The following is a 14899-nucleotide window of genomic DNA, read 5'->3' as shown; positions in this document are numbered from 1 at the left end:
TTTAATTTAGAGCTTTTAACTTAAGAAAACATAAAAAATTGTGCAAATGTAAGATGTAAAAAAAGTAAAGGTGTAAAATGTGGAAAATATTGGAAGTTTGACATTTCTGTGTTTATGTATTTTATTGACCAATTAGCTGATCACCACATATCATGGTTATTCTCCCAGAAGATCTGATGGACTGATTTTCCCATTGCAGACCTGCCCAGATTGAAATCAATTAGATTTAGTTAGCTCATTTCAGCTACTCTCTTCACTTTATAATCAGCATTGAATAATGATACACTCTCTTTGTACTCCACAGATGTGAGTTCATTGAGGGAGGACCATCCCTCCCCATCCCCTCCCATCTAGTCTTTGAGTTTCACAGTGCCTGAGACAGAGTTATCTAAGCAATGTTTAACAAATATGTAAATGAGAAGGAAATTCAACAGAAGCCCTATAAAGTCATTGTGAATATGAGAAGGGGGAGTAAAAATTGGGAGAGAATGAAACCACAAACTGATGGAGAAGTAACTTAACTTCTTAGGGAAGAGAACAGTTTAGAATTAGAAGCAGCCCAGGGAGTTCCAGGATCTGGGTCTTCCAGGATAGTTCTGATGCTACCAAAACCAAATGAAAATGAGACTTCGAGCATCAAAGATGATTCTGACATCCAAGTGGGCATAAGAGATATTCCATTAGAAATGGCTGCCAGCGATTTATTTTTCTTAAATTTAAATCTTTCCTATTTACTTTTTAAAAAAATTTTTTAGAGAGAGAGAGAGTGGGGGAGAAGAGCAGGGGGGAAGAAAAAGGGAGAGAAAGAGAGAGAGAGAGAGAGAGAGAGAGAGAGAGAGAGAGAGAATCTTAAACAGGCTCCACACTCAGCAAGGAGCCTGACTCGGGGCTTGATCTCACACCACCCTGGGTTCATGACCCGAGCCAAAATCAAGAGTTTGATGCTCAACTAGCTGAGCCACCCAGGCACCCCAAACCTTTTCTATTTCTGAATGTGGTGGCACTTCCCTGATAAAAAATAAAGTCTCTAATAATCGAAAATAATATCCAGGGGTTATAACTACTGACTTGAAATATGTGTTTTATAATCAAAATCTCTGTCTCTCTGTTTCTCTTTTAGATAGCTAACATTAATTTGTACTGTTTTCTTCAAATACAGATATGTAATGGGAAATAATCCTGCTAACCTACTTGATATTGACTCAAGAACAGGCATAATTACTTTGAGAAATGCAGTTACCATGGAACAATATAAAATGCTTGGGGGGAAATACCAAGGAACAATTCTATCTATAGATGGTAAGAAATCAACTTAACTTTTTTTCCCTTCTAGAGGAAATTATATATACACTCAAATATTAAAATCTTAATTGTTATATTTTGAAATAATCCTTTCCCAACAGAAAAATCATACTGGCTATTATAGATTCAAATTTTTAATAATATGAGAAACAGTGTAACTCAGTGGCTAAGCCCATGAGCTCTGGAGTGAGACTGGATTGGTATCTTTCACCATCCCTTAGTAGCAATAAGATTTTAAAGAAGTTACTTAACCCATTTATTCCTCAGTCTTTTCTTCTGTAAAATGGGACTCTAACATTATGGATCTAGAGATATTAAAAGAATTATTAACATGTAAAGCACTTAGAAAAGTGCTGACATTCAATAGATATTAGTTCTTATTCATTTCAAATGAAAATTTTAACTTGCATTCTTAAATTACTTTCAAATAATTAGTCCAAAAGAAAAGTTGACATGACTTTACATAATTTTTTTGGAAAGGTGATATACAACTTCATGTGAACAATTTGGAAGTAGCATGCTTATATTACTTTGCCAAACCAACAGAATTAAAATTAGGTTGGCCACAAGAGGAGAGAAGTCCGAGACTAATTCCACTAAGCAATATTTGCTAATTCAGTTCCTCTTCTTGACTTTCTATTTCTCCCCTTTTCTCTCTCTCTTGTCTCTTTTGATTGTCCTAGACAGGGGCTGACAATTTCCACTTGCTTTACAGATTAAAAACAAATGAAATAGCATGTCTTTAAAGTCATTCAACAAGGTGGCCCAGTTGGTTAAGCATCTGTCTGCCTCTTGATCTCAGCTCAGGTCATGATCTCATAGTTTGTGAGATTCAGCAATGACAGCCTGGGGCCTGCTTGGGATTCTCTCTCTCCCCCTTTGTCTGCCCCTCCCCTGCTTGTGAGTTTGTGTACACTCTGTTGCGTGCACTCTCTCTCTCTTAAAATAAATAAACTTTGAAAAGAAACCATAAGTTTAAAGTCTTTCAACAATTCAGAAATTTACCAAATTATACTGGTTTTTTATCATAATTAGTCAAAATAAATGTAGTTTTAAGAAAATTATTTATTTATTTATTTTGAGAGAGAGAGAGAGACAGAGAGAGAGCAGGAGCAGGGGAGGGGCAGAGGGAAAGAGAGAGAAAGAGAATTCCAAGCAGGCTCTGTGCTGTGAGTGCAGAGCTCTACGTGGGTCTGGAACCCACGAACTTTGATATCATGACCTGAGCCAAGACCAAGAGTTGGATTCTTTTTTTTTTTTTTTAACTTTTTAAATGTTTATTTATTTTTGAGAGAGAGAGAGAGAGAGAGAGAGAGAGAGAGCACAAGCGGGGGAGGGGCAGAAAGAGAGAGGGAGACACAGAATCCGAAGCAAGCTCCAGGCTCTGAGCTGTCAGCACAGAGCCTGTTGTGAGACTAGAACTCTAGGACTGCGAGATCATGACCTGAGCCAAAGTCAGACGCTCAACCGACTGAGCCACCCAGGCACGCTGCCGCCCCCCGCCCCCCCCCCCCCCCCGGCCCCAAGAGTCAGATTCTTAACTGACTGAGCCACTCAGGCACACCAAAAATAAATGTGGTTTTAAAAATATACATTCCAAATAGAAATGCTGATTTAATCTATAGATAAAACTTGTTTTGATTCAGTGCTGAAATTATCTTAAGCAATTGTTACTTTACTCCTTTTACAGACAGCCAACATCAAGCTTAATTAGATACATGAAGAAACTGGAACTTCTGCTTATGAAATTATTAGACTTATGGAAAATAGAGAGCATTCCTTTTGTCTTCAAAAAATGCAAACTTATAAGTAGTGTATGCAATGATAATGATAAAAATAACAACAAAAACAACAGCAATAGCAGCATCAGCACAGCTGAGCTGAAAGGGCATGGGCTTTGATATTGGATAGACTAAATTTAAACTTGTCTCTGTTATGTTTCTTCATTTATTCAAAAACTATATATTGAATCCTGATGAAATGCCAGCCATTGTGCCAGGTTCTAGGGTTGTATCAATGAACGAAGTCTGACACAGAGCTCACATTTCTGTCATAGAGATAAAAAACAATGACTTCAAACAAAATCATTCCTATGTGTTTACCTAATTTTAATAATCTTAGAAGTCCTAACTATAAAAGTCTGAATGTACAGAGATGTTAATTATAGCATTATCTATAATAATTAACAGGTAATATGTGTAGGTAAACTATGGTCCACTTGATGTGAAATTATGTAGCCATAAAAAAACTATATAATGAAAAGTTTATTGACGTATGGAAGAATTCTCACAATGCAAATTAAAAAAATATAAAATGGAATGAGCCATATGATCTGTCAATATAACATAAACAAGTAACAAATTTTAGGCATTATAATTAAGGTTAAAAGATAATACAACAGTGCCCAGGTGACTTAGTCGGTTAAGCATCTGACTTCAGCTCAGGTCATGATCTCATGTTCAGGAGTTCAAGTCCCACATGGCGTGTAGAGAATACTTAAATAAAAACTTAAAAAAAAAAAAAAAATGAAAGACCGTTAAACAACAAATAAAATCTAGGTCTAAAATATCGAGAAGTGTGTAAAACATTGTCTAAAAATGCCTCCACTGTGGCTTATCACACACCACTGGCAAATACATAACATGGCATTTATTGTTTATGCTTCTCAACGTATGGGACAGTTTTTTCAGGAGAGCACTAATATTCACCTTGGTCTCGGGTTGTCCTGGGTGGCTCAGTCAGTTAAGTGTCCGACTTTGGCTTAGGTCGTGATCTCACAGCTCATGAATTCCTGCCCCATGTGGGGGTCTGTGCTGACAGCTCAGAGCCTGGAGCCTGCTTCAGATTCTGTGTCTCCCTCTCTCTCTGCACCCCCCCTCCTCGAGCTCTCTCTCTCTCTCTCTCTCTCTCTTTCTCTCTTTCTCTCTCTCAAAAGTAAGTAAACATTTAAAAAAAATTTGTTTTAAATATTCATCTTTGTCTTATTTAAAAACTCAGTCACAAACAAGAGACGATTTGGGAAGTTACTGAATTGATGAGAAGAAAAACACTGAAATAAGTTATTGATTCAAAAAATGGCTTTGTGTTGTTTGACAATTATTACACTATGTGTATTAGATATTTCTTCCATTTTAAATCTTGTTACAGATACTCTTCAAAGAACTTGTACTGGAACAATTAATATTAACCTCGACGGTTCCGGCTGGGAAGATGATGATAAAAGTAATCAGGGAACCACTACTGAAGGCGATGGAAATGACGGCGGTGGAAGTGCCACTGGAGGTGACACCGGAGGTGACACCGGAGGTGACACCAGTACTAACACAGCCGACAAAACTTCCACTGATTACGGCGGTGGTACCAATACAGACGGCAGCACCTATGACAAACCAGGTGGTGGTTACCAGAGAAATCCCTTAGATAATGTCCATTTTGGTCCTGCTGGCATTGGACTACTCATCATGGGATTCTTGGTCCTAGGATGTAAGTACTTTTAACAATCTTATTCATAGGCATCCCCCTCCCCTGAAATTATGGGGAGGAGATAAGCTTTCTGATCCTTTGATGAAAGGTACTTTCCAAATTCTTATTTTGTGCACGTATCAAGAAATGCCTGTTTGCTGTTGGGTTAATAAGATAAGAAAGTCAAAGTGCAATGGAGGACAAAAAGTTCCTTGCATTCAATCTCAGTGCAATGGGAAAGTGCCATAACAGGCAGGTTCAGACTGCTATTTGAGTGAAGAAGACAATCAGAAAAGATCCGAACAATCAGAAAAGGCTACACGGAAAAAGCAAACTTGCAGAATGTAACATAAAATTTATGAGAAGAGCTAATTCTCTAATTTCACTTTTTTAGCCATAGTAATTATTAACCAACATTTTAAAACTTTAAAATTAAGTATTTTATAGTGCTTCTTTATTTATTTATTGAGAGACAGAGAGACAGAGACAGAGTATGAGCAGGGGAGGGGCAGAGAGACGAGGGAGACACAGAATCCAAAGCAGGCTCCAGGCTCTGAACTGTCCCCATAGAGCCCGACGGGGTTCGAACTCACGAATTGTGAGATCATGACCTAAGTCGAAATTGGACGCTTTACCAACTGAGCCACCCAGGCACCCCTAAAATTAGGTACTTTATAAAAGTAACTTAATTACTCAGGCATTGTTTATCTCTACTGCAAGTAATAGATGACTTTCACTTTGAGCTTGTTTTTTATATTGTTGATTACCTTTGGGTAGTGTAGTTGGTAACAGATATAAAAATTATGCATGGGCTTTGGGGTCAAATACCCCTAGATACAAAGCTATCTCTAAACCCAGCAAATTTTCAAGAAAGCGAAATATACAGGATTCCTTCCCTCCTTTCTTTCTTTTTCCCCTCTCTTACTATCCCTCCCCTTATTACTATCCTTACTATGTTCCTTCCTCTCTACCTTGCTTATTGTTTCTTTCCATCCTTTGTCATATTTTCGACTTACATAGCCTTTACTTCATCCATCCGTTCATTCCAAATCATTTATCAAGATTATATTATATAAAAAACTCCGTGCTAGAAACTTATTTAAATGAATAAGAAAACCCAAATGATTACCAGAAAGACCTTGTTAGGTAGCATAATATTCTCTATTTGTGTGTGAATAAATTCAAGAAAAAATTCCATGTGGGGGAAGTCTTTAGGGAATAATTACTTGAAGCATGGGTAAGATTTTACTGCTGAAATAAAAAAAGCATGCATGTGTGAAAGGAAAAAAATAAAGGCATGGAGGAGGGAACACAAAGACTCAAACACATTGTCTGTCCTCTGCAGCTCTCCTTTTTGTCTCCTTTAATATTTTCCTGAGTAATGACAGCAAAAAGACTCATCTGTTTTCATGGTGTAACAATATCTATAATTTGAATACTAGATAACAAATTAAAAAGTTGATCACAGTCTAGAATACTGAAGCTCGCACTGATTTTGGTATCTGACCATCAGTTTGTTTTCTGAAGCTTTCATAGTAGTTTTAAGATCAAGTGCCATTCTATTAGAGGTTCAAATTGAATCATAAAAAGCAAGTTGTTTTATTTTAATGTGGCTCTGCGGCTAATTCCAATATTCCTATCCTTTCCCCATCAGTGGTCCCGTTTTTGTTGATCTGTTGTGACTGCGGCGGCGCCCCTCGTGGGGGCGCTGGCTTTGAGCCTGTCCCCGAATGTTCAGATGGAGCAATTCACTCATGGGCAGTAGAAGGACCACAGCCGCCTCCCATAGTAAGTGCTACCTTGTAAGAAATGGCCTTTGGCAGTCACCGACACTCACCCTCATGCACTGGAGCCAAGACGCTGGCCATCACTTGTGGTCGGTGCTGTTCTTCGTTCTGGGACAGCCAATGTGGAAAATGAAGAGAAATCAAAGGTACATCGAAATCAGATGGAAGTAACCAGGAAAGGCTTTCGAAATGAGGTTCAGGTTTTAAATGGATTTCAGAAGTTTCATAAATAGTGTTCTTTTAGAACCTGAGGTAATTTGAGAACAAACCCAAAGAATAATGATAGAAGCAAAAGAGCCATTAACATGGGGAAATGTTTCTTGTCTTTTAGAGTGGACCCACTGTCTGTGTACCACCGGTACTACCTAGTAATGGAAATCTGATTGAATGCATTGACACCTCAGGTAAGAAGTTTTTTGGGTTTTGTTTTGTTTTTTTAATTTTAACAGCTCAAATGACGTAAGAAGGAATTCTGTTTTGTCTTTGCATACCATATCAGTTCTCAATTATCTTATTAATCTTTAAAATTATTTCTATCGTTCACTTTTAAATGACTAATTTGCAAATTCAATGGTAAAGAAAAGCCTATAGTAATTATTATTTTTATATGTTGAATTTTTAAAATCTTCCTCAATGATTAGAGAGCACTTATGAGACGACTCTATTAGGACCTCTACAAATAGGAGAGAAGAACTGAAATGTAGCCACAAGTCAAGTTTGGTCCAGGTCCAAAAAAATACAGTTGACCCCTGAACAACACAGCGTTAGAGATGTCGACCCCTGTGCAGTCAAAAATACAAGTATTAACTTTTGGCTCCCCCAAAACTTAACTACTAATAGTCTGCTGCTGACCAGAAGCCTTACTGCTAGCATAAACAGTTAATTAACACATAGTTTGCATGATATATATATATATATATATATATATATATATATATATAATATATATATAATACTGTATTCTTACAATAAAGTGAGCTAGAGAAATAGTTTTTAAGAAATCATAAGAAAAAAATAATACATTTATATTACTGAACTTATTCATTAAAAAAATCTGCATTCAAGCCCATGAAGGGTCAACTGTACTAATTAGAATTAACATACAACCCAATTTTTTTAAGTTTATTTATTTTGAGAGTGAGAAAGAGAGCACAAGTTGGGGAGGGGCAGAGAGAGAGAGGGAGAGAGAGAATCCCAAGCAGGTTCCATGCTGTCAGTGCAGAGCTCAACGCTGGGCTCGATGTGAGGCTCAATCCCATGAACCATGAAATCATGACCTCAATCAAGAGCTGAAATCAAGGGTCAGGCACCTAACCAACTGAGCCACCCAAACTCCCCAATGTATGACCCAATTAAAATAGATCTGTGCTCATTTCTTGAGGCTAAAATCTACCTTCACAGTTCATGAATGATTCAAAACTACTCTGACTTAGCCGCTATCATGACAAAGAAAAAAATTGCATCCATTTTCAGCATGAGCATAAAGGTTGACCTAAAAAGACTTGTCTGGTTTCTTAAATTGAAAGTAAGTGGATGAAACACCATCAGAATCTTTCCACATTCTCAGCTGAGGCTGTGTACAGGTGATGGGAGTTTTTCCTTGCACACCGTTAACCAAAATTATAACTATGACATGCCTTAAAACAGGGGTGTAGACCAGTTCACAGGCAGAAATGAGGGAACAATTAGAATTTTACAGCAAAGGGATAGCTACCATGTTAGTAAAAACAAAGGTTTTTTTTTTTAAATTTTTCATAACTTTGAAAACACTTGTACCATCTTGCCTTTTCTCAAAGTAAACAAAGTTAGTGATTCTCTTATTTTTCCTCTCAGTCTTTTTCAAGCTTGTTATCGTTACTTTCCTACTTAGAACTCTCTTTCTTTTCAAATGTGTATTTATTTTTGAGAGAGAGAGAGAAACAGAGTGTGAACTGGGGAGGGGCAGAGAGGAGAGGGAGACACGGAATCCAAAGCAGGCTCCAGGCTCCAAGCTATCAGGACAGAGCTGGACATGGGGCTCGAACCCATGAACCATGAGATCATGACCTGAGCCGAAGTTGGACGCTTAACTGACTGAACCACCCAGGCGCCCCCCTACTTTGAACTCTTTAAAACGGGAGAGGCACAGGAATGCTCACAGCTTGTAGAAATGTACCTTACCCAAAGTACTAGACACACTAGCCTTTAAACCTATCTCTCCTCCCAATGTCTCCATTTTTGTTAATGACACCAACATCCCCTCACCTCAAAAGCAGAAGCTGGTTGACTCTTCTATCTTTTTATTCTTTTTTTTTTAAGTTTATTTATTTATTTGGGGGGCAGGGCACACATGCAGGCCAGGGAGGGGCAGAGAGAAAGGAAGAGAGAGGATCCCAAGCAGGGTCCCCACTGCCAGTGCAGAGCCTGACGTGGAGCTTGAAACCATGAACCACAAGATCATGACTGGAGCTGAAATCACGAATCAGAAGCTCAGTCGACTGAGTCACCCAGGCATCCCTCTATCTCCCTATCCTTGACACCCACTCTGTTCTCAAGACTTGTCAAATCATCAGTCTATCAGGATTTACTTACACATTTATCCCTTCATTACATCTATAAACCTTTACACAAATCTAGAACAAAGCACAATGAGAGGCACCAGAGTCATAAAAGTATAAAAAACACACTGTCCCTAAAATCAAGATCTTTAAAATATTAAAGCCATGAGGCATTTATCCCACAGTCAACACTTTCCCTCTCCATGGCTCTTCTATAGTCTGACCCATGATTTTATCTAACTTACCTTGAATATTGTAACAAGCTTCTATCCACCCATCACATCCAAGTGAAAGCCAAGGTTCTCCAAGTAAACCTTTCCTCAGCCATGGCCTCTCCTCTGAAGCCAGTGGTTCTTGGGCGTTCTTCTGGACACCCTGTGCTTCTAACATGTTGGAGTATTCTTATACTATTTAACTTTTAGAATTTCGGTATTTCCCCCCCAGACTTCCTCAATTTGAAATCAAACTCTCTAAAGCATATGTTTTTATAACCTCTATGCACCACTTCCAGCACGACACAATTACCACAAATAGTTAACATCAAACAATTAACAAATTAACAAACTGATTAATAATATTATTTTGCACTCAATATCATAGTTACAGCTCTTTATGTTTTGTCTTTATTTGATTTAAATGAAGAAACCATACATTATAGAAAGTTATTAATTTTTAGTCTACAAGACATTAGAGAAATTAAACTTGATTTCATCAACAACCTTTAGGGGTTTACACAAATGAGTATGGCGGCAGAGAAATGCAAGATCTGGGAGGAGGAGAAAGAACAACAGGATTTGAACTAACAGAAGGAGTTAAAACACCAGGAGTACCTGAGATATGTCAAGAATATTCTGGAACATTAAGAAGAAATTCTATGAGAGAATGTAGAGAAGGAGGTCTGAATATGAACTTCATGGAAAGTTACTTCTGTCAGGTAAGGTCTTTAGTCCCACGCCTTCCTTTCCATCCTGTGCCCCCGGCTCTACTCCAGGCTGCCACTAGTCCCCAGCAGGGCTCTAGCAGTTTCCCAGCCTCTAGTCTATGCCTGACAATCATACTGCTGCTGGATAAAATTTCCATAATTCTGAACTGATCACTTTACTGCTCTCCTTAAAAACAGCCAGTGGGTCCCAGCTCTATTTGTCCAAGGCATGAAGTCCAAACTCCTTAACATGACAATTAAGATTATTCATAAATTGACCCCTTCCCTCATCTCCAATTACTCCTTACCACCAATCCCACATACCACATGTCTTTGCCTCATTCACACTGGTCTATTCCCCTCCATGCCTTCGCCTATGCTATGCCCCTCGTGGGATGATTTTATCCATTATCTCATACTCGTCTTTCAAGACTCAACTCAAATAACACTGCCTCTCTGAAGCATTTACTGTTAACCCTCACATCTAAAACAAAATTGATGTTTATCTATATTTCTGTAGTGCTCTGTGTATACACCTTATAGAATATACCATTTATATTGGTAAAATATGTTTACATGGCTACCATGGTTTTTAGTGCCCTGTCCATATATTCTCTACATCATGTTACCAGTACCTAACTCAGTTCCAGGCACATAGTAAACGTTCAGTAAGTGTGAGTTCAAGAGCCACAGACCCTTCCAAAACATTCTAAGAACAAGCAGGAATTAATTTTGCCATCCCCAGGTAGAGACTGTCTGTAACTACTTAAACTTTCAGGGACTTCCTATCTCTGAAACTGTCTTATCTCTGATAGATTTACATCCTTCTACATCCTGGCCTAAAATATTTTCTTTAACTCTCCTATTGGCTTAGAGGGTGGCTGATATCTTGAAAGAAAACACTGACAAAGCCTTTCAAATAGCAGTAGATAATAATAAGAGAACTGTTGTTGAAACCCACAGGAATACTTCCTATCCATGTCCCTACAAATGAATGTTATTTTCATGAAAAGTATATTTCTGCCTCAAAACTTGTGCATCTTACCACTCCTCCCGCCCAGGACACACTGTGTGCTTTATTTACCCCCACTACTTTATTCTAACCTCTGATCAAATATCATTTTCTGAGATGCTGCCCTTGGCTATTCTGTCACTCTATCCCTTGGCCCTGCACTTACCACCTCCTGATAAATACCTTATATGTTGTCTGTCTCATCCTAGTACAAGGTAAGTCTAATGAGAGAGAGACTTCAAGTGTTTTTGTTCACTGCTGTATTGCCAAGTTCCTAATAGAGGGTCTGGCAAATGGTAAGGACTAAAAAATATTTTTGAATGAAATGGCACAACGATTTGGTTTGCTAAGAAAAGCACTTCTGTTACTTAGCCTGAAAGTTTGCAGTCCAATATTACAAATGATAAAAAATGAAATAAAGTTGCACATGTCTGTGGGCTTTCACTTTGAATTGAAGGAGATCCGATTTCTAAAAACCTTCAGTTTTAAATCCCCAAATGGCATGGAGCCAGAGTCAAATGTTCCTGTTGTTTTGCTGAAAAAGCCACATTCAAATAAATCTTCACTGAACCTCCAAATTCACTCCATTAAGGAAGGAAAGCACAGTCCTGGATGAACCTGAAACAACTATGAACTACCTTCTTTTCTACAAACCAAGGGAAAAGATTGGTGTACTTCAAGTTCAGGACTTTTAAGTACCTTCTTCTAACTTGGTTACAAAATAATTTATGCGATATTTTATTTGTGCTTTTGTATCTAAAGTGCGCCTACGATGATTTTAAAAGTCGAAATGTATTATCAGAATAACAGCTAAAATAATTTCTAGCCAAATTCTTTCAAGCAATTATATAATGATTTTTAAAACATCTTGGAATTTTGTTTTATATATTCTTCTTTGGGTAGTGCCCTGGAAGAAAAAAAGGGATAAAGATTTCTATTATTGCTAAATATGTATCCATAATTTCATTTTCTCTTCTCTCTGCAAATCCAGAAAGCATATGCTTATGCAGATGAAGACGAAGGACGCCCATCCAATGACTGTTTGCTCATATATGATATTGAAGGTGTAGGTTCCCCTGCTGGCTCCGTGGGCTGTTGTAGCTTCATCGGAGAAGACGTGGACGACAGCTTTTTGGACACACTGGGGCCTAAATTTAAGAAGCTGGCAGATATCAGCCTGGGAAAAGAAGCTGAACCATATCCAGACCCTGATCCCTCTTGGCCACCTGAGAGCACCGAACCAATCTGCCCTCAGCAGGGAACAGAGCCCGTCATTGGTGGACTCCCACCCATCTCCCCACATTTCGGCACTACAACTGTCATCTCTGAGAGCACCTACCCCTCAGGACCTGGTGTACAGCATCCTATGCCTATTCCTGATCCTCTGGGCTATGGTAATGTCACTGTGACAGAATCTTACACCACCTCTGGCACTCTGAAGCCCTCTGTCCATGTTCATGATAACCGACATGCAGCAAACGTAGTGGTGACCGAGAGGGTGGTTGGCCCAATCTCTGGCACTGATCTGCATGGAATGTTAGAGATGCCTGACTTGAGAGATGGGTCAAATGTTATAGTGACAGAAAGGGTAATAGCACCAAGTTCAAGTCTACCCACCTCTTTGACCATGCCTGATCCTAGAGAGTCATCAAATGTGGTAGTGACAGAAAGAGTCATCCGACCAGTTTCTGGCATGATGGGCAATCTAAGTATACACCCTGAGTTATCAAATGCCCAAAACGTGATTGTGACAGAGAGGGTTGTTTCTGGCTCTGGCATAAGCGGAATTAGTGGCCCCGCTGGGATAAGTGGAGGCAGTGGCCTGGTTGGCAGTGCAGCTGGAGTAAGTGGCAGTGGCATTGGGCAGAGCAGCCTGGGAGGAGGTGGGGGCCTGAGTAGCAGCATGGGGGGGACAGCCACCATTGGCCACATGAGGAGCTCCTCTGACCATCACTTTAGCCAGACCCTTGGATCTGCCTCCCCTAGTACAGCCCGAAGTCGAATCACAAAATACAGTACAGTACAATATACGAAGTAGCCAGGATCCCAGCACACTTGTTCTCAGTAATGGTGATTCAGATCCAGTTCCCACCACCAAAAAACTAACGATGTGATTTGTGATGCACAACTAGGTGCTAAGAAACCGTGGAGCAAAGTGAGAAACCACAATGGGAAAAATAGATGGAAACAGTGCTGTTGGGCAAGAGCTCTCCTCAGCATTTGTAAACTTTTTTCTTACATTAATACTAATGGGATCGCGACAGTGAACTAAAACTTGAGACAGCATCTTCTTTGTGCCTATATGGCCTGTAGGGTCTTCTTTGCTTCTGTGTGGCCTGTCATGTATCTCCAGCACATGGAATAAATTAAGCTGAGTCACGCAAAGCACTGGCCTTAAGATGGCAATTGGCACAATTCTCCTTGCCCTGTTTTGACTTGCCATGTAGCTCAGGCAATATTGAAAAAGGACTAAACATGCAATATGTGCTCATGTATGTAGGAAGAATTTGAAATACGTGTCAGGATCCCTGTCAATTTCACAGATAATAGAAATAAAAATCCAACCATACATTCAGACCATGATTAACCATTAAAGAAAAAAGTCTGACTACACAACCAAATTCACAAGCCGCCACGCTTAATAACTGCACTAGATAAAATAAACCTCATATTAGGAAACGTTTCCTGGGAGGAAATTTCCGTAAGAGAAACCTTACTTCCGTAAGGCAACCGGGTAAGATTCGTTTGGGGAAAACTGGCAATGTCTAAACCTGAATCTTGAGATGGGGCTTCAGCTGAAATTCCCATGGAGACAAGTTTTCTGACTCTAGTTTGTGTTTAGTGGAAGGTGCAAGATTTACAAATATTGCATGCTGGTGAGGTTGCAGGATATCGCACCCCTTCTTATAACTGTGGCTGACCTAATAACGGAAAACCTGACATGGTTGTCATCCTTAGTGGTAAATTGCCTTCCAAGGAAGCAGATGGAAACCACATTGTATTTTCAGATGTGTGTTTTATAAGTGTTACTCATCCACATCAGCTCTTTATTATACATCTCCTAAGTTAAAATAATTTACTTAAGCTGAGCTGTGGAAAAAAAAAAAAGCCTGCAGTATGGTTAAGCTTTGGGGGAAATTTTTTTAAGGGGATCTAAAAGAAGTTTTTAGAACATGTAAAATGTTTAATGGGAAAAGTTAGAATTGTTGCGTAAAAGTAACACCACTAATAGTTTTAATTTACTTTTTTAAATAACCCTCTGCTGCTATTTTGAAGGGGTCAATTAAAAACTTTTAACAGAGTTGATGATATTGTGTTAATACAAATGAAATTGTTCTCAACCACCCCATTTCGTTAGTCTATCTCACTCCCTAACTATATGTTCTCACTAGAGTAAATGTTATATCCCTGATTTGATTTGTCAATAAGCTCTTGGTTGATATATGCTCCAGTTTATAGGTAGTTCCCAAATTATGCAGTATGATATATTTTTCTAGCTTCAAAATTTAATAATGTATTATTTATGCTATGTCATTTCTATGTGTTTGCTATATAGTGTTACCTGGTTTAAAAATCTCTAAATAGAATCAAAGCATTCTTAGACAGGGGTAAATTTACTGTAGCAAGTTAGAGTAATTTTTTTCTCTTTTCTAAATTCAGTGTTAATGTGAGCTCACTAAAGTGAAACTTGACAGGACAAAATTTTTTAAGGATCATTCCCGCCAATGACCCAAATTTCCCAGGGTATTACAAGATCAAAGAACAGTCACTCAACTTCCAACACTTGTCAAAGGGGGCGAGGGAGTGAACTATTTTATTAGAGCTATTTTTCTCAGTGTTATAGCAGATGGTGCCAATACTTTCAAAGCCAAAAGAT

The 14899-nt window shown here is 38.7% G+C and overlaps 2 protein-coding genes across 3 annotated transcripts in view; one reads left to right on the top strand and one right to left on the bottom strand.

Moving 5' to 3' along the window:
• DSG1 (desmoglein 1) overlaps positions 1-13541 on the top strand; it is a 36061-nt gene extending 22520 nt beyond the window's left edge. The window contains exons 11-16 of the mRNA XM_058692433.1: positions 1160-1299; positions 4450-4785; positions 6419-6552; positions 6883-6955; positions 9814-10022; positions 12014-13541. Of these exons, the coding sequence (XP_058548416.1) occupies positions 1160-1299; positions 4450-4785; positions 6419-6552; positions 6883-6955; positions 9814-10022; positions 12014-13060 (1939 nt within the window). The 3' untranslated portion in view covers positions 13061-13541. The remainder of the gene's footprint in view (positions 1-1159; positions 1300-4449; positions 4786-6418; positions 6553-6882; positions 6956-9813; positions 10023-12013) is intronic.
• DSC1 (desmocollin 1) overlaps positions 1-14899 on the bottom strand; it is a 352925-nt gene that overhangs the window by 195066 nt on the left and 142960 nt on the right. The gene's annotated exons all lie outside the window — the stretch shown is intronic.

This window comes from Neofelis nebulosa, chromosome 11 (assembly GCF_028018385.1).
Source record: "Neofelis nebulosa isolate mNeoNeb1 chromosome 11, mNeoNeb1.pri, whole genome shotgun sequence".
Taxonomy (NCBI): domain Eukaryota; kingdom Metazoa; phylum Chordata; class Mammalia; order Carnivora; family Felidae; genus Neofelis; species Neofelis nebulosa.
The sequence above is the reverse complement of the archived record's forward strand: the minus strand, read 5'-3'. Positions and strand labels throughout refer to the sequence as shown.